The sequence below is a fragment of the Cucumis sativus genome, chromosome 5 (genome assembly GCF_000004075.3).
Source record: "Cucumis sativus cultivar 9930 chromosome 5, Cucumber_9930_V3, whole genome shotgun sequence".
Lineage (NCBI taxonomy): Eukaryota > Viridiplantae > Streptophyta > Magnoliopsida > Cucurbitales > Cucurbitaceae > Cucumis > Cucumis sativus.
In genome coordinates, this window is record NC_026659.2 from 654,227 (window position 1) to 676,709 (window position 22,483).

At 28.7% G+C, this 22,483-nt stretch overlaps 3 protein-coding genes across 4 annotated transcripts; 2 read left to right on the forward strand and 1 right to left on the reverse strand.

Annotated features, from left to right (window-relative positions):
• Nucleotides 1-6,562: 6,562 nt before the first annotated feature.
• Nucleotides 6,563-11,222, forward strand: LOC101212651 (probable aquaporin NIP5-1). The gene is made up of 4 exons (XM_004145841.3): nucleotides 6,563-7,323; nucleotides 9,096-9,515; nucleotides 9,594-9,655; nucleotides 10,670-11,222. The coding sequence occupies exons 1-4, from the start codon at nucleotides 7,105-7,107 to the stop codon at nucleotides 10,863-10,865; spliced, it is 897 nt and encodes a 298-aa protein (XP_004145889.1). The 5' UTR covers nucleotides 6,563-7,104; the 3' UTR covers nucleotides 10,866-11,222.
• A 1,366-nt stretch (nucleotides 11,223-12,588) lies between these two features.
• LOC101212485 (probable aquaporin NIP5-1) lies at nucleotides 12,589-15,741 on the forward strand. Of its 2 annotated transcripts, none has more exons than XM_004145920.3 (5): nucleotides 12,589-12,733; nucleotides 13,170-13,326; nucleotides 14,697-15,116; nucleotides 15,197-15,258; nucleotides 15,399-15,741. In XM_004145920.3, the coding sequence occupies exons 2-5, from the start codon at nucleotides 13,255-13,257 to the stop codon at nucleotides 15,592-15,594; spliced, it is 750 nt and encodes a 249-aa protein (XP_004145968.1). In that variant the 5' UTR covers nucleotides 12,589-12,733; nucleotides 13,170-13,254; the 3' UTR covers nucleotides 15,595-15,741. The 2 variants fall into 2 exon arrangements, with proteins under 2 accessions (XP_004145968.1, XP_011654661.1); XM_011656359.2 differs by having other exon boundaries at nucleotides 12,607-12,733; nucleotides 13,193-13,326.
• Nucleotides 15,742-17,169: 1,428 nt separating this feature from the next.
• LOC101212406 (probable receptor-like protein kinase At1g33260) lies at nucleotides 17,170-19,122 on the reverse strand. Its single transcript, XM_004145840.3, has 2 exons — nucleotides 18,507-19,122; nucleotides 17,170-18,176 (listed from the first exon to the last, which is right to left on the reverse strand). Exons 1-2 carry the CDS (start codon nucleotides 18,835-18,837, stop codon nucleotides 17,449-17,451), a joined length of 1,059 nt encoding a protein of 352 aa, XP_004145888.1. The 5' UTR covers nucleotides 18,838-19,122; the 3' UTR covers nucleotides 17,170-17,448.
• Nucleotides 19,123-22,483: the final 3,361 nt, after the last annotated feature.

Genomic DNA, 22,483 nt, shown 5'->3' on the forward strand with positions numbered 1-22,483 from the left:
ACAAAAAGTTTATAAATGATCTAAATCTTAAATAATATTTTTCGAAATTGAATTAAATGTACGGAGTCAAATAGGGGGGAAAACTATGTTCATTCAAAATAATAATTAATGACAATAATAATAGTTTCATTAGAGAAATTATAAGTATTAAGTACAATTTATTTTTAGAATTTAATAACTTGGGCTGGCTTGTTTTGTCACCGCCTACATCGCTGGGAAGCTCCATGGCCTACTCAATAAAATAAAAGAACTAAATAATAATAAATATGCCGTAAATGTAATTATAATATTATAAACGTAGATATTCATAACCATATATACTCTAATTTAATTTTATGTTGTAATATTTAGTTTATTAAATTTAATAATGTAATTTTATATCAGGACATGTCCTATAGAGATGTGGTGTAATATTATTTTTTTTTTCTCTTCCAAATTTGCTCTATTTGTTATTATTGTTTATTTTATAATAAATAAATAAAAGATTCCAAATTAGTGGGACTAAGGGAAGTAATTAAAAGAAGTTAAGAACGTGATTAAAGTACTAATTGCAAAAGCATTTTCTATAAATACTTTAGCCTTGTCTTTCGCTACATCCCTCCACCATTCTTCCATCTTTATTCTTTCTTCCAATTTTTTATTTCCCTCTTTTTTATATATATATTTAATATAATATTATTTCAACTTTATGTATATTTTAGTATCTTTATTGTTTTTAGTTGTTAAATTATTATAAACCAAATAATACTTTTAAATGTTTTATTTTAACTATTGAAGAAGTTTGAATTAGTTTAATTTGTTTTAGGAAACACCGACTGAATTAAGTTTGTATTACTAAGTTCATACCCTCTCAATTTTCTATCATTTTTTTAATGGTTTTTTGCTAATCCTAATTAACCTCCAAATTTTTTACTTTTCAGATTATTTTAAATCTTATTCTCTCAAGTAACACATAAAGTCGAATTTTTTTCATCCATGAGTTTAACAACAAAATCATTTAAGTGTTTGTTTCGAAAAATTTTCAAACTTTTTAAGTATTAATAAATAAAACATTTTAAAATTTCAAGGATTTAATTTATAATATAACTTTTTTTTTCTCTAATCAGGGTGGTGAGTACTAAAATATGTAAAACTAAAATGTCTAATAAAGTTAGTTGATCAAAGTGTGTTAAATAACTCGTAGAAAGAAAAATAAATTGTCTTGAATCGATGTTGAATAATAATAAAATATAAAGTAGCATTTAAATAAACCAATATTATATATATTTACAAACTGTTCTTAAAATTATCTTCTTTAGTTCAATAATGTTATTATAATCGTTATCATTGGTCATTATTTCAACTTTAATTACGTGAAAATGAAGCCAAATTATATATATATATACACACATTTAGATATGTTTATACTTTTACTTGCTTTTCAATTGGAAAATGGTCTTACGACTTTTAGTATATGGTTTAATTTTAACATTAAATCTCTCTATTATTGCACATTTTATTTTTGTATCAAACTAAATAATAATGCCCAAAATCTTTGAACCATTTAAAACAATCTCATTACATTGACTTAGCAACAATTAAGGATGAAATTAATTCCATCAAATTGCTAACTCTCATCATAGTTGAATTTTTATTTCCACGAGATTTAGAGTTAAGTTATGTATATATTATGGCTTCCTTTCATATTAACTCTACATATTTTTAGTAATTAATTATATCAAATTTGATATTTTTATTAAACCAAATGACGTTAAAGATACTTATATATTATAAAAAAAAATATATCATTCAATATTGACCATAAACTTAATTATTGTATTTGTTTTACAAAATAAATATATTAATTATAAAGTAAATTTTTATATATCTACACACAATTAAAACGAAAGGAAACAAAAGTTTTTAAAAGTTTGTCTTCGAGATTTGACGTCCTTTTAAGATGTTCCTTGAAGCGGTATCTCTATAATTAGATGCTTGAACATCTTATACTATCAAAAAATAAACATAATAATTTAGATATTTCTCTAAAAAAAATTAGATTCTTTTCAAACAAACAGTCCCTAAATTTATTTAATTAGTAGACGAAAAAAATAATGCTAATTAGCTTTCAAAATAATCACTAATACTACATCAAAAGGCAACTAGGAGCCTAGACATAAACAATTCTAATACTTTTTCTTTTTAATACTTCAACTATGCATGTTTGATACCTTTGTAAGCAATATTTTTAATGTTTAACATTTTAAGAAAATAATCATTCTACAGCAAAACGATGAAAAAGGTTTAATTTATTATTGTTAAAATTCATAGTTAATTAGTCGTTATACCTTTTTAAAAAAATTAAAAATGGAAGTTTATGTATAGGTTTAATTTTTACTACTTTTTGTTTGTTTAAACTATTTCAATAATATATATGATTGTTATGTTGGCATAATAATGGGTGGGTGGAGTTCATTGCTCACTTCCAAATGGAAAAAAAAATTGAAAGAAAAAAAAAACTCAATCCACCCTCAATAATAAGCACTTACATGTGATTATAGTTAATAATCTTTAATTTATATAAAAATATATTGGAAAGTTTTGTATTAATTAGATATCCTAAGTCAACTTGATTTCTATACTATTCTTAAATGACATCACAAATATCATAGAAAAATAGTCATTTAAAAACTCGATAATAACAACAATTGATTATATAAATCTTATTTGTTGACGAAACAGTTGAGAGAGATAGCTTCCAAAATAAAATTCTCACGAAAAATACGTTTGTTATCAATGGTCATAATTATATAACGTTAAAAAGTATATTTCTCTCGACGTTGTACAATACATATATTGATTAGACTCTTAGTAATTAGATCTACGACTACTTTAAATTTATGAGATTAAAAGTTTAAATTACTTTATATCTTCAAAAATAATAGGTAAGTAAAGCTTCCTTTAGTTATAATAAAAAGTATCAACTAATAACTATATTAAAAATACAACTAACTTTAGTCAAATACTAGAGTCTAAACTTATACATATGATTTCAATATATAATTTAATTGTGGGATATTTCTATTTCTCAACCTCATAATGCATCACAACTATTATTTTGTATTATAAGATAAGATGAGGAATTACTTGGAACTCTTAGCTTTTTCAACTATCTAATTTGTCATATAGTTAGCAATAATGTACTTTTCCTAATCTATGATACATGTTGGCCAAATGTGACATGTACTATATGTCCAACATGGTCTATACCCTCCAAATCATATCATTGGTTATTTAGCATTTTACTCTTTTAGCCCCTTATGAACTCAACTTCATAACCATGCATGTGAATTAAACTATTTAATTTCATATATACTTCACCTTCTCCTCTTTTCTCTTTTACATTTGATTTTAAATTACAAGGCCCTTTGTCTATTTCATATTTTAATTAACGAGCATGAAACCAAAGTTGAGATATCGCAAATATATATAAATGTGATTTTAATTTAGTTACGTTTCTTTACCGATCCATTACACTAGTGTGCAAAATCTTTCATAATAACAATAAATATTTAATAAACTAATAAATCATTTAATGATGGTGTCAAATAATAAATAATAGGTAACACTAACATATTTTACAAATATTATATAAAATATCCAAAGTTTTTATAGGTAAATTTAAAATTGTCACCTAATGTTTCTGTACAATTATAAGTGAAATCAAATCATATACAAAATTGACAAACTTCAGGGTCCAATCTATTATTTTTTCTTCAACTTTTTCGATAACCATCTTACCCAATGGATGTGGTTTCAACATCATCTTTTGTCCGTACATTACATATTACATTTTTTTTCTTCTTGAAATTAAAAGTTAAATTCTTTTATGGTTCTAAAATACATGTTAACAAAGTAAAATCAATTGTCAAAATATATGATAAAATTTGTATTATTGACCTTAAAGCTTAAGTCGAAGGTTTGACGAAAATTAAAAATTAAAAATTAAAGAAAGAAAAACAAAATAAATTAACTTTTGTGCATTTAGTATTTATTATTGTTTTTTCTGACTCCCATTATTGATAGGAAGGTTGGTTTGAGAAAAGCAATGACAATGATGAATCAATAAATAATAACAATAACAATAATTAGCTCTAGCACGATTGAATTAATTTAATTCACACATTCCAAATATAACCCATGAATCCCCTAAATCTTTTCACAAAAGTTTGTGATTTTTTTAAAAAAATAAAATTTTCTTTAATAATTTGATTACGTTTAACAAAATGCATCCTACACCACAAAAAGAAACAAATCAAGAGCCATAAATAAAAGTCATCAAAGCCATAATGTTTTCTTTTCCTTTTGTGAGTTTGGTAAAAGTGGAGTTTGAAAATTTTAACCTTCAAAAAAGTTTTTGTTAATACTTTTAACTAATTAAATTATATTTACATACATGTGTATATATATACCTCAAGTTTAAATAAAATATATTTCAAAATTTTTAGCTGAATTAGACTTATGTTTTATAGTACTATGATTATTTCTCATGACGAGTGTAGTCGAATATATGGTATAGCTAGACATGTATCTTTGTGACACTTTACTTCAATGATTTTGTAACGTTATAATAATACTATTTAAACAAAGTAACAACAATTAACGTATATCTAAATTTTAAAAATGTAAAAAAAAAAAAAAAAAAAATCTTCAACTTAATTTTTTTTTAAAAAAAAGCTCGTTTATATTAACAAGTCTTTCCCCCTAAAAAAAGAATAGTATTTTTCTATATAAATTTCAAAAGACATATTTAACTATAATTTATTAGTTTTGAAAAAAAAAACTCTAAAATAATATTAAGGGTCTCGACTAAAATTGAATGCTTAAAAAAGTATAGAGATAAAAAAGAGAGGAGACTAAAATCGTAATTGAACCAAAAATAAATAAAGTGAGATAGGAGAGAGAGATAAAGATGATAGGAAGTGATGAAAGCTTGGTTGAAATGGCCAAAATATGCTTAGTTTGGTGATGAAACAATGAACACTTTTTTTTAGTAGTATTATTGAGTGGTTAGCGTGGGCGGTGGGTGTTATTTATTTATTGGGTAATTGGGATTGTTACAATATATATCTGTGTGCATGTGCGGCCTATTTGTATTTGCTTTCTTAGACTAACAATACTTTGCCTTAACATTATTCTTCTTCTTTATTCTTCTTTATTCTTTTTCTCTTTTGGTTCTTTACTTCCTTCAATTTCACCCTTTTTACCTACCTCCAAAAATTCTTTCCCATCCACAAAAATGGAATATGTTAGATTATTTTTTTCATGACGTAAACAAAATCGAAATGAATTAATCAAGAATGATATAGTGAAGCTTCATCGCTAGAGAGATAATAATTTTATTTTGTAAAGAAAAATAAGATAATGTAGATAATAATAAAAATGAAAGAGTTTATATGTATCCATTTATTTTCTTTTTATTTCTTTTAATGTTTTAAGGATGAATGGAGGGGATTAAGATTCAAATTCTATTCCCTAAATTAAAACAATAACTTCCACATTGTTTATTGGTTGATTTTTAATGAGGTTTAGGTATTTTTGTGTTAGTTTAGTATATATCAGCCCTTTTTCCTAAACCCTAGTTTTGTGGGTTTAGTTCTACAACTTTTTAATGGATATATATATATATATGATTGAGACCTTTCTATATTTTTATATGTATATGTATAGTTGGTTGAAAGATTAGAATATTTTTAATATTTATAACAAATAATAAAACATGAGTATAACTAATCAAATTCGGTTATAACTTTATTTCTTTCCTTGAATTTAATGTAATTTTTGGTAATGTAATGGGTGAAGTTCTAATTTAGTTTTAAATAATTAATATGAACCTAACTCAACGATCACTTGTATGTAATTAAAGGTTATATATCACTCTCTCTACCTCTATCTACCTCTAATTGTATTAAATGATGAACCTATATGTATAATTAATTTTTTTTTGTGTTTAAGGTTAGAATTGAAAACACTACAAGAAATTAAATTTTAGATATTAAAATTTAAAATTTGGATATTAACTCAAAAAAATCAGTATTTCTTTTTAGTTTAACAATAGGAAGGGTGATGATTAAAATCATTAACATAAAAAAACAAAAATATATCAACAAAAAAAATATACAAACAATCTCTCACTTTAGCACAAATCAAATCGTTGAATTACATAGTAAGTGATCATGTATATATTTTATTAAAAAATGTTCTCACTTTAGGAGGTGATATTTTATTTTTCTTTGTTGTTTTATATATTTTGAAAAAGGAAAAGGAAGGTTTATGAAGAAGGGCGAAATGAATGACTGTGAGGAAAAGAAACCCAAAAGAAAGTGGGTGACTCTTAACATTATATCACAATGCAAAGAGCTGTATAAAGCCAAGTCCATACCCATTGACTTTTCTTCATTATTAATTTCAACTTCTTTTTTCATTTACAATTTTCCCATTAATTTATACTAAACTAATAATTATAATAAACAGTATTTCATGGGACTTTGTTCCTCTCTATAAATTTGCCTCTTCCTTCTTCCCTCTTCTCTCCATTCTCTTACTCCCGTTTTAAACCTATCTCTCTCTCATTGTTCCCCATTTTCTTCCTATCTCTTTTCTCAACTAATCTTAATTCCACAACTCCATTTTGGTTTTTTCTTCTTCACTCTGGATTTTCTCATTCAACCCATCTTTCTTAGGTTCTAAATTAAACTAAGCCTGGCTTCCTTCTCTTCAACAAATCTTCCTTAACTTCACATTTATAAAAGCTTCCAAATCATGTAACTTTAGCCCCTTTCTTAATCACCCCCTTCAAAAAAAATCCCAAAAAAAAAAAAAAAAAAAAAACATTTTAAAAAAACTTTAGATGAATTTCTCTTGTATCCCAAACTAAAACTCTAGTGTTTAATATCCTGGCTAAGCTTCCAATTCTGCCTTAGAACAACCTTTATAAAAACCTTCAAATCATGTAACTTCGTTCTTTTAAATCTCCATCATTCCAAACCAAAAACCCAAAAAAAAATATTTGATTTTTTTAAAAAAATACCCAGAAGTTAGTTTAGTGAAAAAAGAAAAAAGAAAATGCCGGAATCGGAAAGTGGAACGCCGGTAGCATCGGCGCCAGCGACGCCGGGGACGCCGGGAGGGCCGCTGTTTTCCGGGCTCCGAGTAGATTCTCTATCGTACGATCGGAAGTCAATGCCGCGGTGTAAGTGTTTGCCCGTGAATGCTCCCACGTGGGGCCAACCTCACACGTGCTTCACTGATTTCCCTGCTCCTGATGTCTCTCTCACTCGCAAGGTACCATTTTTTTTTTTCTATTGCATAATATGAGTTTAATTCCTATTTATGCTTTTGTATTTTTCTATTTTGAATATATTTTGTACATTTCTTTAATACAACACTTGATAGGAAAATTCGAACCTCCTCCTCCTTAAAGATGAGGTCATAGATCAAATTAGCATTTAATTAAGTTTGTTTTCACTGTTTTTTTTTTTTTTTTGTGAGTTTTTAAATATCTAAACAGCATTTAAGTTCACAATAACTGATATTATATTTTTGGATAATAATATCAATTATTAGTACAATAAATAGTGGTTTTTTTTAGAGAGTAGAACTTTCAATTTTTGACTTTTGATACAACCAAATGACAATTTTTGATCTTATTATAGGGTCAAAGTTTCCATAATAATTAATGGGTTTTGGTTGTGTATCTCTATAGGATTTGTGTTGGGATTTTACCCATTGATATTTAAATTATTATAAATAAATATTGTTCATTTAGAAAAGAAATGAAGCATAATAGTATTTTTTACATATATATATATATATAAACTTATTTATTTATTTTATTCTGACATCTCTGACTTGGATTGGATTGTTGCATTTTGAGCATTCAATTATTAAGTCATAACAGAAGAACTATCTCTTTAAATAATTTTTAAAAGGTTATGTTCTCAATAATTGATCTCAAATTTTATGTGCCTAAAATGACCCCTCTTTGTTCTTTTCCTTCATTTTTAATTTATAAATTTAGTCATGTGATATATTTTTTAAAAAAATTTAGGCATCTATTTTCTCAATCCTATCCTTATTATTATTTTATTTTAATTTTAAATAAAACTATAACAAAATAAACCTATAATGTAAATTTTAAAATATTTTTAGATGTAATTCTATTAACTATTTTATCTTGTTCTCCAAAGTATTTGGAATTAAAAGAAAATTGAGAAAATATTGTAAATAAAAAAATTAGTAAAAATATTTATAAAGTATAACAAAATTTCAATATTAATAAAATATAATTTTTTTATATTTTATAAATATTTTTAGTATATTTTGATCATGTTTTTTCACACTTTATTTATTTTGGTATTGCTCTCTTTGAAAGTTTAAAATAAAAATATAAAAATAAATAAATAGCATCATCTCTTTCCCTTTTATTTGTTTATTAACTATGGGGAGAAGGCACCTAAACAATAATTGATGAAGATAATCAAAACTATTATGTGGATGGCTATTTTTTTTCCATAAACAATGGAACTTTTTTTTTTAAGTTAAGAAAGAAAATGACATTGCTTTTGTATAATTTAAATTCATGTATCTTATATTAGTTTTGTCGTCTATATATTTTCTTATTACAAATTAATTTAGATATTCTTAATTTTACAATAACATAACGACAAAATAATATTTTTTTTAAAATATCTTAGTGCACATTTTTTATTTTAGCTTAATATATGTTTGAGTCCATAATAATTTTTTTAGAGACATTATTTCAATTTAATTCATATTGATTAAAAATTTAGAACTTAGTTCTTCTAGTTCTTAGCTCATCTTTTTTTTTTTTCCCCTTCAAAACTCGTGTTTTTTAAACGCAATTAAAGGTAGACAAAATTTTGGACTTAGTTCTTCTGGTTCTTAGACTTTTTGTTTGTCAATTAGTTCATGAATTTTAATAAATATCAATTAGATATAAAAGTGAGAGATGAAAGACTTATTATACATAGTAATTAATTTCTTGTTTATTTAATTATGCTCCACAGCTGACCATTTGCATTGTTAATATCTAGTTGGGAGCAGAATTTGTGGGGACATTCATCTTGATATTTGCTGCGACGGCAGGCCCCATTGTGAACCAAAAGTACAACGGCGTGGAAACTCTGATCGGAAACGCGGCATGCGCAGGGTTGGCGGTGATGATTGTAATTCTGTCAACAGGACACATTTCCGGTGCACACCTGAACCCATCACTCACCATTGCCTTTGCTGCCCTCCGCCACTTTCCTTGGGTTCAAGTCCCCGCCTACATTGCCGCCCAAGTCTCCGCCTCCATTTGCGCCTCCTTCGCTCTCAAAGGGGTTTTTCACCCTTTCATGTCTGGTGGTGTCACCGTCCCCTCCGTCAGTATTGGCCAAGCCTTTGCTCTTGAATTTATAATCACTTTCAATCTCCTCTTTGTTGTCACTGCGGTTGCCACTGACACTCGTGCGGTATGTTGTTTTTCCTAATTAACTTATGCTCTACATGATCATTCGTATTCTTTAACAAATCTTTTCCTTTTCTTTTAGGTCGGAGAGTTAGCAGGAATTGCAGTCGGAGCTACAGTGATGCTTAACATTCTTGTAGCCGGGTCAGTTTTTTATCCCGACCTTTTTAATAAAAACAAAAACAATATGCAATTATGTATTATGTATTATATAATTAAACGTTAAAGATATGATCGGATATGAATTCGTAATTGATTTTCATACACTCAAAATATATTTTAAACTTCGTTCCTAAAGGAAAAGCAACCTCAATCATTCGTAAAACAAATAATTTTGAACATGTGCTTTTCATATCACTTTGATTGGAAGCTCAAACCCAACTTGTAGAGAATTTACAACTGAAGTTTAAATAATATAAACAATTTCTTACTTTTTTTTATTTTTCCAAACAAAACGTACACAATTAGGTGTCAAAAAGTTGACATTTTTCCCACTTTCATAATATAGTGTTCCATTTTTTCCAATAATTTCATAACAAAACAAAAGAGAAAGGAATCTCTATTTCAACGATATTTAATTATATACTTATAAATGACGACAAATTGTGTTCTTAGTTCCACTTTGTCCTTTTCTTCCCATTATTTTCAAGCAATAACTTTTTTTGTTCTTATGAAGTTTGGTTCAATTATATGAGAAATACTTCTAACTTTTGAAAAGATTTTTTCTTTTTGTTAAGTTTTGAACCCTTTTTTGAAAAATAGCCTTAAAATTCAAAATAATTCGGAAAAATAACTTTCCTTTTGAAAAGAAGGAGAATTGATGTGTGATGGATGTGACATTTATCATAATTATACAAATGATTAATATAGTTATAGCCATTTATTTTATAATCATTAAATTTTACATCATTGTTTCGTGTGAATGATGGATGGAATGAATTAATTGAGTTAACTCTTATCTCTATGCATTTCACCTCGATCACACTCGTAAATATCGACAATGAATGTGATTGATTAAAAGTTTGAAGATGAAGTAGCATCCATGGGCCACTAAAAATTTAAAGTAATCCCAAAACCTTTGACTTAGAACCAAAAAGAGAGAAGGAATCGTTTTTTGCCATTCATAATTAACGAAGACTTTTGTGGCATTAATGTCAGGCCCTCAAGCGGTGGTTCGATGAACCCTGTTCGAACTTTGGGACCCGCCGTGGCTGCTGGAAATTACAAAGCATTGTGGGTTTATCTGGTGGCGCCGACGCTTGGGGCAATAATTGGGGCCGGGACTTACACCGCCGTCAAGCTGAGAGACGACGAAGTGGATGCTCCATCGCAGGTAAGGAGCTTCCGGCGTTGAAATTCAGACGGTGCGAATAATTTGGCTATGCATAGCATAAAATAATAAGTAGTGTACTGTTGTGTGATTTGTGGAATAATAAAGTTGAGAAGAAAAGGCGATTGGTGATTACTGAGACTTGAAGACTATATAATCGTCTCGATTCAGATTGCTATGTTGGGTGTTTTTATATGCGTAATTGGTTTCTACTTGCCGTCTTCGAATTCAGTTCTTTAATTTCGGGGTTTCTTTTGTAAAAACATACAAACTTTTGTGTTCTCTTTATGGTTGTGATCAAATGTGGAATACACATCTGGTCTTTGTGATATATATGTATAATGTATGGGCTTGTTTAGTATATGGTTTGCATTACTTGGCTGTTTCTTTTTTTCATTTTGATAATGTGTGAGTTGGGCAAATCAAACATCTAAATTGATAGTATAAACAGTTTTATGTTCATTTAAGCACGTTGATTAATTAGTCGTTATACTATATAAGTGTAGCATCGATATATATTGATCTTGTTATCACATTTTATATATTACAATTAAGTTGTCACCTAATTAAGTTAGGGTATATTCCATAAGTAAATTAGAAATTTTGTACAATATACTGTATTCCAACAAAAATTATGACACAAGAAATAAACCCCATCATAAAAACTAATAAACCATGATGTATGCAATTTATATTTATATATAATTTTAATATTATCTAATCTACGTATATACTTGAGATGTGGATGGAAAGCTTATAAATTTTCATGTAGGAATATAGAACAAAATCAATATTGCAATAGCAAAACTTTGAGAAACTATAGTAAAATTATTTCAAATTTCATCGTATTAATATTTATAGTTAAACGTTAATTGAAGGGACCAATAATATAATTTTAAATTGACCATAAGAGCAATCATATATATCATAACGTACGTAATGTGCCTATGACTATGCCTAAACATTTAAAGGCCAATTGAGACAATCATTGTCATTTTGCACATCCAAACTACTATTCCCCACACCCCTTTTTTCTTTTGTTTGAGACAATAAATATTGAATTACAATCAAATGAAAACAATTCTTCAAATAAGCTATGTGTAATTGTTCACCTTAGGATGCCCCCTTCTAGTTTTCTAGATAAATTGAAGAAAGAAAACCTATGTGTGTGTGAAAAAAATGCTAATAAAATTACAAATTTATGTGGTCTCATTTGTAAGGGATAAGAAGATCAATATCAAACAAATTCTTCCTTATATCTTTATGAGTCAAAGATTGAGCCATACCATTTCGACTTCGATGAATCCGAATATAATAATAACAATGAGAAATCTTGGTTGAACTAAAGAAAAACAATATTAAAATCATACAAAGGTGTTTTTATAATAAAGTTACCATCATTTAATTTATGAAGGCATCAAGGTAAAAGTAAGGTCCCCCACACACATTGAAGAATTGTTTCCATTGCTAAGAATTAATATGGTTCCCTGCCTAGTTGGCTTCAGTTGAATTTTAATGCTAGTTGACTAAAATTTATAGGCTTGTTTTCTTTAACACTTGAATTCTTAATCAAATTCTCAAACCTAAAACATGTTTATGAAAATTTGCTCTATAGTGATCTAATGAGACTTAATTTTTTGGTTTTGTAAGCAAAAAAAACTTGTGGTTATTTGAGCTTCCCACTTGGTCTTCTTGATGCTGCCAAGTTGGAACCTCTTTTAGCAGTAGACTTTTATTTATTCATTAATGCATTATTTGTCTCTAAGTTTTCAAAAAAGAAAAAGAAGTGTAACGTTAAGATCACTCTTTTCTCTTCTTTAAATAGATGGCAAATGATCTATTAAATGATGAATCTCCAACAACTATGGTTTGAGTTAATGTTAAGAATACAGGTATCCTCATCTCTCTAAATCTTTTCAATTTTAATTGGAAGTCTTTACTATTGTTTTTTAATTACAGTAAATGTGAGTTATGAATTTAGAGCTGGAAGTATTCGTTGTTAATTATTGTCTAGTTTTTTTATTGATTTTTATTTCTTTATTTTATAATAAAGATATAAAATGAACTTAAGATACCAAAAAAATATTTTTGACGAACTTGAAAAATAATAGTTTGGCTATGGGTAAGAGAAGTTAATTAAACTTAATCTCCTAATTTATAAGTTAAAATTTTCTTTGTGGCTTAGTTAAACTTTAGGATAGTTTGATAAACGACAAATATTTTATAAATTGTACGTTAAAAGTGAATTTCATCAAATGGTAGAAGTTAAGTTGTAATTATATGGACTAAATTTAACTTTATTTAAAAGTTTGATTTCTTTCTTATTAGTAAACCCTAAAGCTTGTTTTTAGAGAAGAGAAGAAGATAAAAGACGAGAAAAGAGAGTTATTACCTTATTGAACATTAGAAGCTAATGGCGTTCGAGTGTATACATGTAGACTCCCCAAAGCGAAGCCACACTCTTGATGTCTCTCTCACTCGAAAGGTAAAATCTCTATCGTAAAATATTATTCTTTGTGTTGACTAAATTTTTAGCCCTAATAGATGTATTTAGTTTTTAAAATTACTCGACTTTTCCTTTTACATTTATTTTAAATATTGATATGATATTTTTAAATGATCAAACAAGTAAACAAAAGAGTGTGAGAAAGATAACTTTTTAATTAATATCTTTAATTTAAATGCCAATGCCAACATTTAAACAATTCTTCAAACGGTAGTATTTAAAAAAAAATCTGTGTTTAATATATTTCTGAACATTATAAATACCAAATAAGAACTTGTATCTAATATTTATTTTACCGAATTAAAAATTTATTATTAACAAAAAAATAAATAGAAAGCATACGTAAAATAGGTAACAGAAAATAACATATAATGTTATATTAACTTTTGATCAAGTTTGCTATAGAGAAAATTAAATTTTATGTTTAATAGATCATTCAACAAATTTAATAAAATGTTAAATAAGTCAGCAACCTATTAGATATACAACTAAAATTTCAAGTTATTATTATATATGAAAAGGAAAGTTCAAAAATTATTAGATAAAAAGTTATTATTCCCAAAATTTCAACTACTATCAATTTATAATAAGGACAAGCTCCGCTTAATTGCTCGTTTGAATTAACTTAAGAAAAAATGTTTATTAAAAAATACATTTTTATTTGAACTTTTTGGATGAAAAATATTTAAAATATGCTTCAAAATTTTTTTGGAGTGGTGTTATAAAATGGTTCTTTTAAAATTAAACACTTTATTTCAAACACACCAGGTGTGGGCTTGCAGAATCTGACCTAAACTATGATTGGGCCTCATAAGGTTTTACCTACGCTTATGATTGGGGGCGTAAGGCTTTTGCCTAGCCCAAACATAGGCTTGGTCAGCCCAACTAATATGGCCCAATGACGATGTTTATGAGTTATGGGTGAAACTGAAGACAAGAAATCAAGTTTATCAGAGTTACTTCTCGAGAATGCTACCACTTTTTTTTCCCTTTTGAAATTGGATGAGGACTTTAAACTCTCTTTTCATTATGGATCTAAAAATTTTGTTTTGTTATCTACTTGTTATCAATATTTGAAAGAAAAAACCAACCCAAAATGTGAAAATTTAACAAAGATTTGGTCATAATTATATAGCAAACTTTATAATTTGTGATAATTGAAGAATGATTTACTTAAAACGAAAAGTTTATTTCTAATATTTGCATCAAAAGTATTGCCTCAATATAGTTGAATGAGATATAAATTAAGATTTCAAAAGTTGAAGATTCGATCATTAAAAGTTAGCAAACTATTTGGAATTTGAACGGAGCTTCTAGCTAATATGAGAGAATTTGAGTGATATACAAAGGTGGCAGCCGAATTTGTGGGCACATTCATCTTGATATTTGGTGCAACAGCTGCACCCATCATCAACCAAAAGTACAACTCCCCCATGTCACTGATCGGAAACGCAGCATGTGCCGGCCTAGCTGTGATGATCGTAATTCTCTCAATAGGACACATCTCGGGTGCCCACCTGAACCCGTCGCTCACCATCGCTTTGGCCACCCTCCGCCACTTCGCTTGGGCCCATGTCCCTGCCTACATCACCGCCCAGGTCTCTGCTTCCATATGTGCCTCCTTCACTCTTAAAGGCGTTTTTCACCCTTTCATGTCTGGTGGTGTCACAGTTCCGTCCGTTGGTACCGGTCAAGCCTTTGCTCTTGAATTCCTCATTACCTTCAATCTCTTGTTTGTCGTCACTGCTGTTGCTACAGATACTCGAGCTGTAAGGGAAAAAAAAAAAAAACATTCTTTAATTGTAAGTTTTTTCATAGCATAATAATCAACATTACTTGATCGTCACAGGTTAGAGAGTTGGCCGGAATTGGAGTTGGAGCTACAGTGATGCTCAACATTCTTATTGCAGGGTCAATATTTCTAATTCTATCTTCTTTCTTCTCTTTAATTTTGAGGATTGATTACATCTCGAGTGAAACCAAAAATAAAATGAAAGTAGATAATACAACGTATGAAAATTGATTGTACGTATGAACGATATATATAATAGGCCATCCACCGGTGGTTCGATGAACCCAGTGAGGACTTTAGGCCCTGCGGTCGCCGCTGGAAATTACAGAGAACTGTGGATATACATGGTGGCTCCTACACTTGGGGCCATCGTTGGCGCCGGAACCTACACCGCCGTGAAGCATAAAGATGATGGAATAGATGTTCTGCCGGAGGTGAGCAGTTTCCGTCGTTGATAGTGATGGTGGTAGCTAGCTATAATGTTTGTGTTTAAATGTTCCCTTTTGCTTTGTGTATTATGATCATTAATTAATTATAGATATAACTTTAGTTTTTGTCATATATATATGTTGCAGTACTCTCTAATATTCACACAAGTTTAACAACCATTATTTGAAATATTGAGTTTGACTTAAACCTAAACAAAATGTTGTCAATATTTGTCTCAAAACAATCCTAAAGTGAATGACAAAAAATAACAATGTAGTTGGAAGAGTTTGAGGAGTCCTTTTACTCATTAATTAAAAAGTTTAAGTTGACGAGCGAAAGTAAATTTAATATTATTATATCAAACTAACACGGTCTTTTACTCGAAAACGTTAATATAATTATATTTATAAACTTTATTCATTAATTACTTAAATTTTTTCTTTCACCAATGTGCCATAACAAATGAAACAATAGCTTTAAGTGAAAAAAAGAACTTAAAAGACTTAAAAGGAACTAAGCCCCACAAGTCAATTCATCTCGATTGAAGAGGTTCTTTATTAGTATTTAAACAACCAACCAAATTAAATGACGATCATTGACTACTATTGAATACAACATGCTTTCCATCTATCTATCTATCTATATATTATAGCTTTGTTTTTCTTTCAAAAATACTTGGTGGATCTTACCTTTCCTTTCTATTCAATATTTAGGTCTTTTAAGACATTATACATATAGTCCATCCAAACTAAAATTTATACGATTGAAACTTTCTTAAATACAATACTTACATCCTTACCCAAATTTAAAAAACAAAAACGATTTTTATATGTTTTTAAAAATTTGCTCTATATGAGTGTTCACACGAGATTTCGAAAAGATGTATTTCGTGAAATTTAATTTTGATATATTGATGAATATAACGGATACAATCTCTGGTATTTACTCATTTGATGTCTTCTCTCGAATACAAGTTAAAACTTAAAATTTATTGATCTTCAGTCTTCAGGGTGTTGTAGTTGCAAGTCGATTTGAACTTCGATCTTCTGGAATTCAAGAAAAGTTTAATCTTTGGAATTCAAGAAAAGTTTAATCTTTTAAGTCATCAATCTTTCAGAAGTTGTTGGTCTCGAGGTTAGATATGAACTTAGAAGTTTGAATCAATTCTTTTTTCAACCAAAAACCTCCTCAAATGAATGACAAATGTCTCTATTTATAGAGAAACTTCATGGGCTTCAGGTGGACTTGGACTTGGACCTATTTTCTTGGCAAGCTCAAGCCTCTTGATTAGTCCAATTTTTCATCGAGGCTTGAATTGGGTTGGATACGAAAAAACTTTGACTAACCAGATCTAATCAAATTATTGTAATGATGTGACGAAATTTAATTGGTCGAAATTTTTTGGTTGAAGAATGAGAAATGAAAATAAACCTTTTGTTTAAGAAAAAACAAAATAAATACTAAATAGAACACAACTAAAATTAAACATTGACTAGGAAAATTTTATTAAATTTATATATTTTATTTATTTGCATGCTAAAAAAAATAAAATAAACAAAATGGGGTGACATAATATATATATATATATATAATAAAAATATAAAAAAAGAGTATGAATATTAAATAAAGAGGTATAAAAATGGGGCCTACAATTGGCAGCCACATAATTCGAAATCTGTTGGCAAAATAATTGGTGTTATGGACAACAAGTCATCGTCGGTGATGGCAACGTGTACTCCATCCTCCACGTTTCACTTCCCTTCTTTTTTCACTTCTTTTTTTCCTTCTCTAAAACAAACAAACAAATATTCTTCCCTTCCAAATATTACAAACAAACCATTTTTTACATTTAATAATATCTACATTTACATTTCTCTCTTTTACCATCTCCCCATATCCAATCCTTTACTGCCACGTTTCACCTCCCCAACACTCCCCATCTTTTCCCTCATCATCTCCACCACCTCTCCGATCCTCGGCCTCGGTGCCGGCGGCTGTCTCACGCACTCCGCCGCTATTCCTATCAACGCCCCTGCTTCATCCACCTCCAATTCCCCCCAGAGTTTTGGATCAACTAATTCCAAGACCTCCGACGCTTTAATTCCTCCCCCGTCGCGAACTGCCGGAGGTAAAATTGATGTCAGAATTTGACCCTTCTCCGAACAGAATGCTTCTTTCCCAGTGACTAGCTCTAAAAGAACAACGCCGAAGCTGTAAACATCGTTTTTCTTTGAGGCGATTCCGGTTCTTAGATATTGGGGATCTGTATATCCTGGAGATCCCATCATCAATTGCTTTGCTCTGAATGGGCTAGACGGCGAGGATGATGATGATGGGTTCCCCACCGCGGACGAAAATCCCATTTTTGCAGACCCGAAATCGCATAATTTGCAGTTCAATTGCTCGTCTAGTAAGATGTTTGATGATTTTATATCGCCGTGAACGATTTGTAAACTGCATTTCTCATGGAGGTATTCGATTGCTTGTGCTAACTGAAAAGCTATGAGTAGCCGGATTTTCCATGGAAGAACCGACGCCGCTGGCCGTCGGTGGAGCTTCTCTTGTAAGTTGCCATTTGGAACATATTCGAATACCAAAGCTCCTTCATCTGCAATTTTCAAATAAATTAATAAGTTAAACCTTGATTATGGGATTATTAAGTTAAAATAATTGGTTAATTGAAGATGGAATTGAAATAATTGAATTGCTTTTATTCTTGAAAGAAAGCATTATCCTTTACTGTCTTTTTTGCTTTATTCTTTTCCTTTGTTTCCTCTCTGAATTTGAAACCACTTTTTTTTTTCCTTTTTCTTTTGCACTAATCCAAACTTAATTATTATCAACAAACAAAAATGGTAAAAACAGCTCATTGATTTACATTCTTAACTGAACGAATAAAGAAGAAAGAAAAAGAAAACAGAGTCACTCTGTTTCTCACCTCGTTCATCACAATAACCAACGAAATTGACAATATTACGATGACGGAGTTTGAGAAGAATGTCCAATTCTTGCCGGAACATTCGGTTAAGCCGCTCGCTAGCGCCTAAAATCTTAACGGCAGCGGCCATCCCCGGCGCCGTCCGAGCAAGATAAACGTTGCTGAAGCCGCCGGAGCCGACAAGAGTGGAGAAATTCTTAGTGAGAGACTCGATCTCAGTCCAACGAAACCTTGTAGCAAAGAAACTCTGTTGAATTTGAGCATCGAGAATGGTTTTTTTATCAGCAACTTTGGATTTTCTCTTAACTCTAAAGAAGCGGAGCAAACCCATTTGGAAATATCAAAAGTTGAACAAAACCCCAAGTGAGGAAAGATTGTGAAGTGGAGATGGGATTTTTAAGGCATAGGGTCGGTGGGTAGCCAAAAAAAGTATTTCTTTTTTTCTTTTTTTGAGAATGGGTATGATTGAAAAAATTGATATGGTTGGTGGAAGAATAGGGTTTGGCTGAGAAGCTACGAAGAAGAGAAGATGAAAAGGGAAAAAAAGAAAAAGAGAGAGAAATTTAAGACTAAGGAAACAGCCAAATGCAACACCTACAGACCATTCACTCGTGCGGAGGATTTTATATTTTATGGGGTTTGTTTGTTTTGTTTTGAGCCTTTGGATTTGGGTGTTTTCGGGAAGATCAGATGGTGAGGAGGCATTATCTGACACTATTTGGATTTGCTTTTTCTTTTTTTAAAAAAGTATTATAAATATAGTATTGTAATGTAAATAGGACAATAAGTATAATAAGATGACGAATAGATTCATGTACCTAAGTTTGGGAATTTTGGATGTTGTTCATATGGAACTTTAAAGTTCTCCTCTACCCCTGCGGTGGTACCATAAACTCATATTGACTACTGCTGCTTTCACCCATGCTCTACTATTAATATGTTTCTAATTCATACGCTGTAAAGTTTACATGGATGAGTTTTTCCCATAAATGTTAAAAGAAAATGAACTTACTTGATAAATTTATAAACAAATGTGAAGGCTTTTTATAAAAGAAAAAATGTGTGTTTCTAGATAAATGTAAAATTTTGTATTTGTTATTCAAAAACAATAGTTTATACCATCAACCTCTCTTCATATTTTAGGGTTGTGTTGCATTTGTGTTTAATAATTACTTGGGTTTTGATTTTGTGTATAGTAATTCTTACCCAATTTGAAAGATACAGTGGATTATTAAATATTAACATTAAAAATAATGATAAAAGTATGAATTAATCATACATCTCTTGGTATCAGTTGAATTCTGATGGTTTTGGTCAATGATGCACTAGATGTAAAAATAAAATACATGTGTTGTGAGATTTTTGTGATTATGTGCATGAATTTTTCTTTCTTAAAATGTCACATGTAAGTTTAATATTTACCAATTCTGACTCAAAATTTAAAATTTGGAAATTTGTTGGAAACATAATTGAGAATTAAAGTTGCAAGAACTTATTTAGACGTTTGTTAAAAAAACTAACTATGCAGAATAATTAGTCATGAACTTTAAAAACTGGATACAATAAACTTGTAATTCAATGTAAAATTAGAGAGCACCACAAAATGCTTGACATCATAGTTATATTGGTTTGTTTTATATAATGAAATGTTTTAAGTTTTAACTATATTCTATCACCAAAGTCATTTCTTTAAAGAAATTTATGTCTATGATTTATTGAATTGATACCCTAGAATCAAGATGTTGTAAATGATCGAAGTAGACCGTAGAAAAGATGATTTTCGATAAGTATTCGTCAACGAAAGTTGCGTTATGAAAGTTTTGACAATCAAAGGTGACCGTTTAAGTATGTCTCAAAGAGGTAGTAGTAGTCGCTTGACTCTCAAGGATAGTTGTTTGTTAAAAGGTGTATTCGTCGAAGTTAAATTAGATTCATTAATCGTAGCTAATTAGTGAAATCATACCAAACACGAAAATGAAGAATATGAAATGAATGCTAGAAATATGGAGTTTAGGAAATTAACACAAAAATTAGGTGTAAATTGTAATTATGGTGCAGATATATACACGATAATTAAGTATGAAATAATTGAAGGAGAGACGGTCAATTTGCCATTTGTTTGGTTTTAGTCAATTTTATCATTTCCAATATCAATTTTAGTGATGTCCATTTCGTTAGTTGAGCCAATTTAATCAATTTGTTAATATGTTTTGATTGATTTTATTAATTTTGTCCATTTTCTTTCGTTTTGATGTTTTCTGTATCCATTTTTCTTAGTTATTATTTTTTAAAATAATGAAAATGTTAGTCTTGATGTTAACTTTTATAAAAATCTACTTTTATTTTATTTTATTTGATTAATTCTACACCCCTAGAATTATCATTTTACATTTTTACTTATTAAGAGCACAACACAAAAATTATTAAATCACAATTAGAATTTGGTGAAAAAGGCACAATTAATTAAGAGTCTATTTTAGAACATTTAAAAGGGTTATATTGTTAGTCTATAATCAATTTGTTTTATTTTCCATTTTAGCCCACAACTTCATAAAATATCTATTTTTCTCATAAATTATTCAAAAATAATACAAATGATCGTATTAAGACTTTGATGAGTATTTGTGTCTTCTTTAAATTCAAGATTTTAAATAATGTCCTTACTCCAAAAGAAAAATCAAATTATGTACGAAAGCAAATATGTTGAAATAGGTCATACAATGGGACGTTGGATTTTAGATTGTAGAGTAATAATAGTGATAATTCAAAATTATGATCACCTAATCTTAAAATGTTTGTGTCTAATTTCATTTTAGATGTTAGAGTAATAGTCGTAATCATCAATTTCTTCTCTATATTGTTTTATTGGAAATAGAAAGTTCTGTTTAGATTTGATCTGGCATTATTTTTCCATTAATACATCATGGTTACTTAAAAAGGAATATTAATGGGAATAAGAACAAAGCTTTCTTAAAACTCAATATTTTATAAGTAAGAAAAAAATTGTATTAGTTAGAAACCAAAAGAGCAGTGTTATTTTAATTTTTAGTTTGATTAAGAATTCAAATATTTGTTTAAAAATTGTTAAATAAAATTTTAACCAAGTTTGGTTTTGATAAGAACGCACTTAAAAATAAATAACAACAAAACCAAAAATTATTTTGTTCGTTTATGGTAAAAAATAGAACTTTGTTTTCATGATTTAATAAAATTTCTCCATGGTTTAATAAAATTCTCCTAAATTATTCTTACCACTGAACTTATTTATGAATACTTTATTCTAACTATATAGATTAAATCTCTAATCAGAAGTTATAGAGATTAAATTTGAATTTTTATACATACCATTAAAAACTAAATTTATTATTTAACAAAAAAAAACCTAAAGTCAAATACTAAACTAAATAATTATTAAATATAAACCTAACATTTTCTTATGAAAGAACAAACGGACAATTGAAAGAAATTAAAAATATTAGGTGTCAAGAGATGTCCCTTAGGAACAAGTGGTTGCTCTTAAAGAACACATCAAAAACGAAGAAGAAATAGAATAACATGGAGTATTTTTTAAAACAAAAAACCAAACTAGAAAATCAATTTCAACTTTGATTGTTTAAAGGTGCACATTTTATGTTATAAAAATGTGATTTTTAAGTAGACGATCATCCATCTAAAATCTTCGTTTATATCAGTATCACTTCGTTAACGTTTAAGTTTAATTTAGCATGGAAAAGTCATAAATTTAAATATTTAAAAGGGGTAAGAATGAATAAATTATGATTTTAATTAAACAACTATCCAATAAATATATATATATATATAAAGGCAAAAGGAAAATAGAGAGGAAGAGAAAAAAAGAAAAGAAAGGAAATTGAGGAGAGGTTCAAATGAAGAGAACCACGATTCTTTTGAAAATGAATGTGTCAACAAACAAACACGCGGCATTCAAATGGATGCCGCCTTTCCGCCTTCCGCCA

What these genes read in the sequence shown, in the direction of transcription:
- LOC101212651 (XM_004145841.3), top strand. Translation starts at nt 7,105, where the DNA reads ATGCCGGAATCGGAAAGTGGAACGCCGGTAGCATCGGCGCCAGCGACG. An exon ending in ATGTCTCTCTCACTCGCAAG is followed by an intron (nt 7,324 to 9,095) that starts GTACCATTTTTT and finishes GTTAATATCTAG; the next exon opens with TTGGGAGCAGAATTTGTGGG. An exon ending in TTGCCACTGACACTCGTGCG is followed by an intron (nt 9,516 to 9,593) that starts GTATGTTGTTTT and finishes CTTTTCTTTTAG; the next exon opens with GTCGGAGAGTTAGCAGGAAT.
- LOC101212485 (XM_004145920.3), top strand. Translation starts at nt 13,255, where the DNA reads ATGGCGTTCGAGTGTATACATGTAGACTCCCCAAAGCGAAGCCACACT. An exon ending in ATGTCTCTCTCACTCGAAAG is followed by an intron (nt 13,327 to 14,696) that starts GTAAAATCTCTA and finishes TGATATACAAAG; the next exon opens with GTGGCAGCCGAATTTGTGGG. An exon ending in TTGCTACAGATACTCGAGCT is followed by an intron (nt 15,117 to 15,196) that starts GTAAGGGAAAAA and finishes TGATCGTCACAG; the next exon opens with GTTAGAGAGTTGGCCGGAAT.
- LOC101212406 (XM_004145840.3), bottom strand. Translation starts at nt 18,837, where the DNA reads ATGGGTTTGCTCCGCTTCTTTAGAGTTAAGAGAAAATCCAAAGTTGCT. An exon ending in TGGTTATTGTGATGAACGAG is followed by an intron (nt 18,177 to 18,506) that starts GTGAGAAACAGA and finishes TGAAAATTGCAG; the next exon opens with ATGAAGGAGCTTTGGTATTC.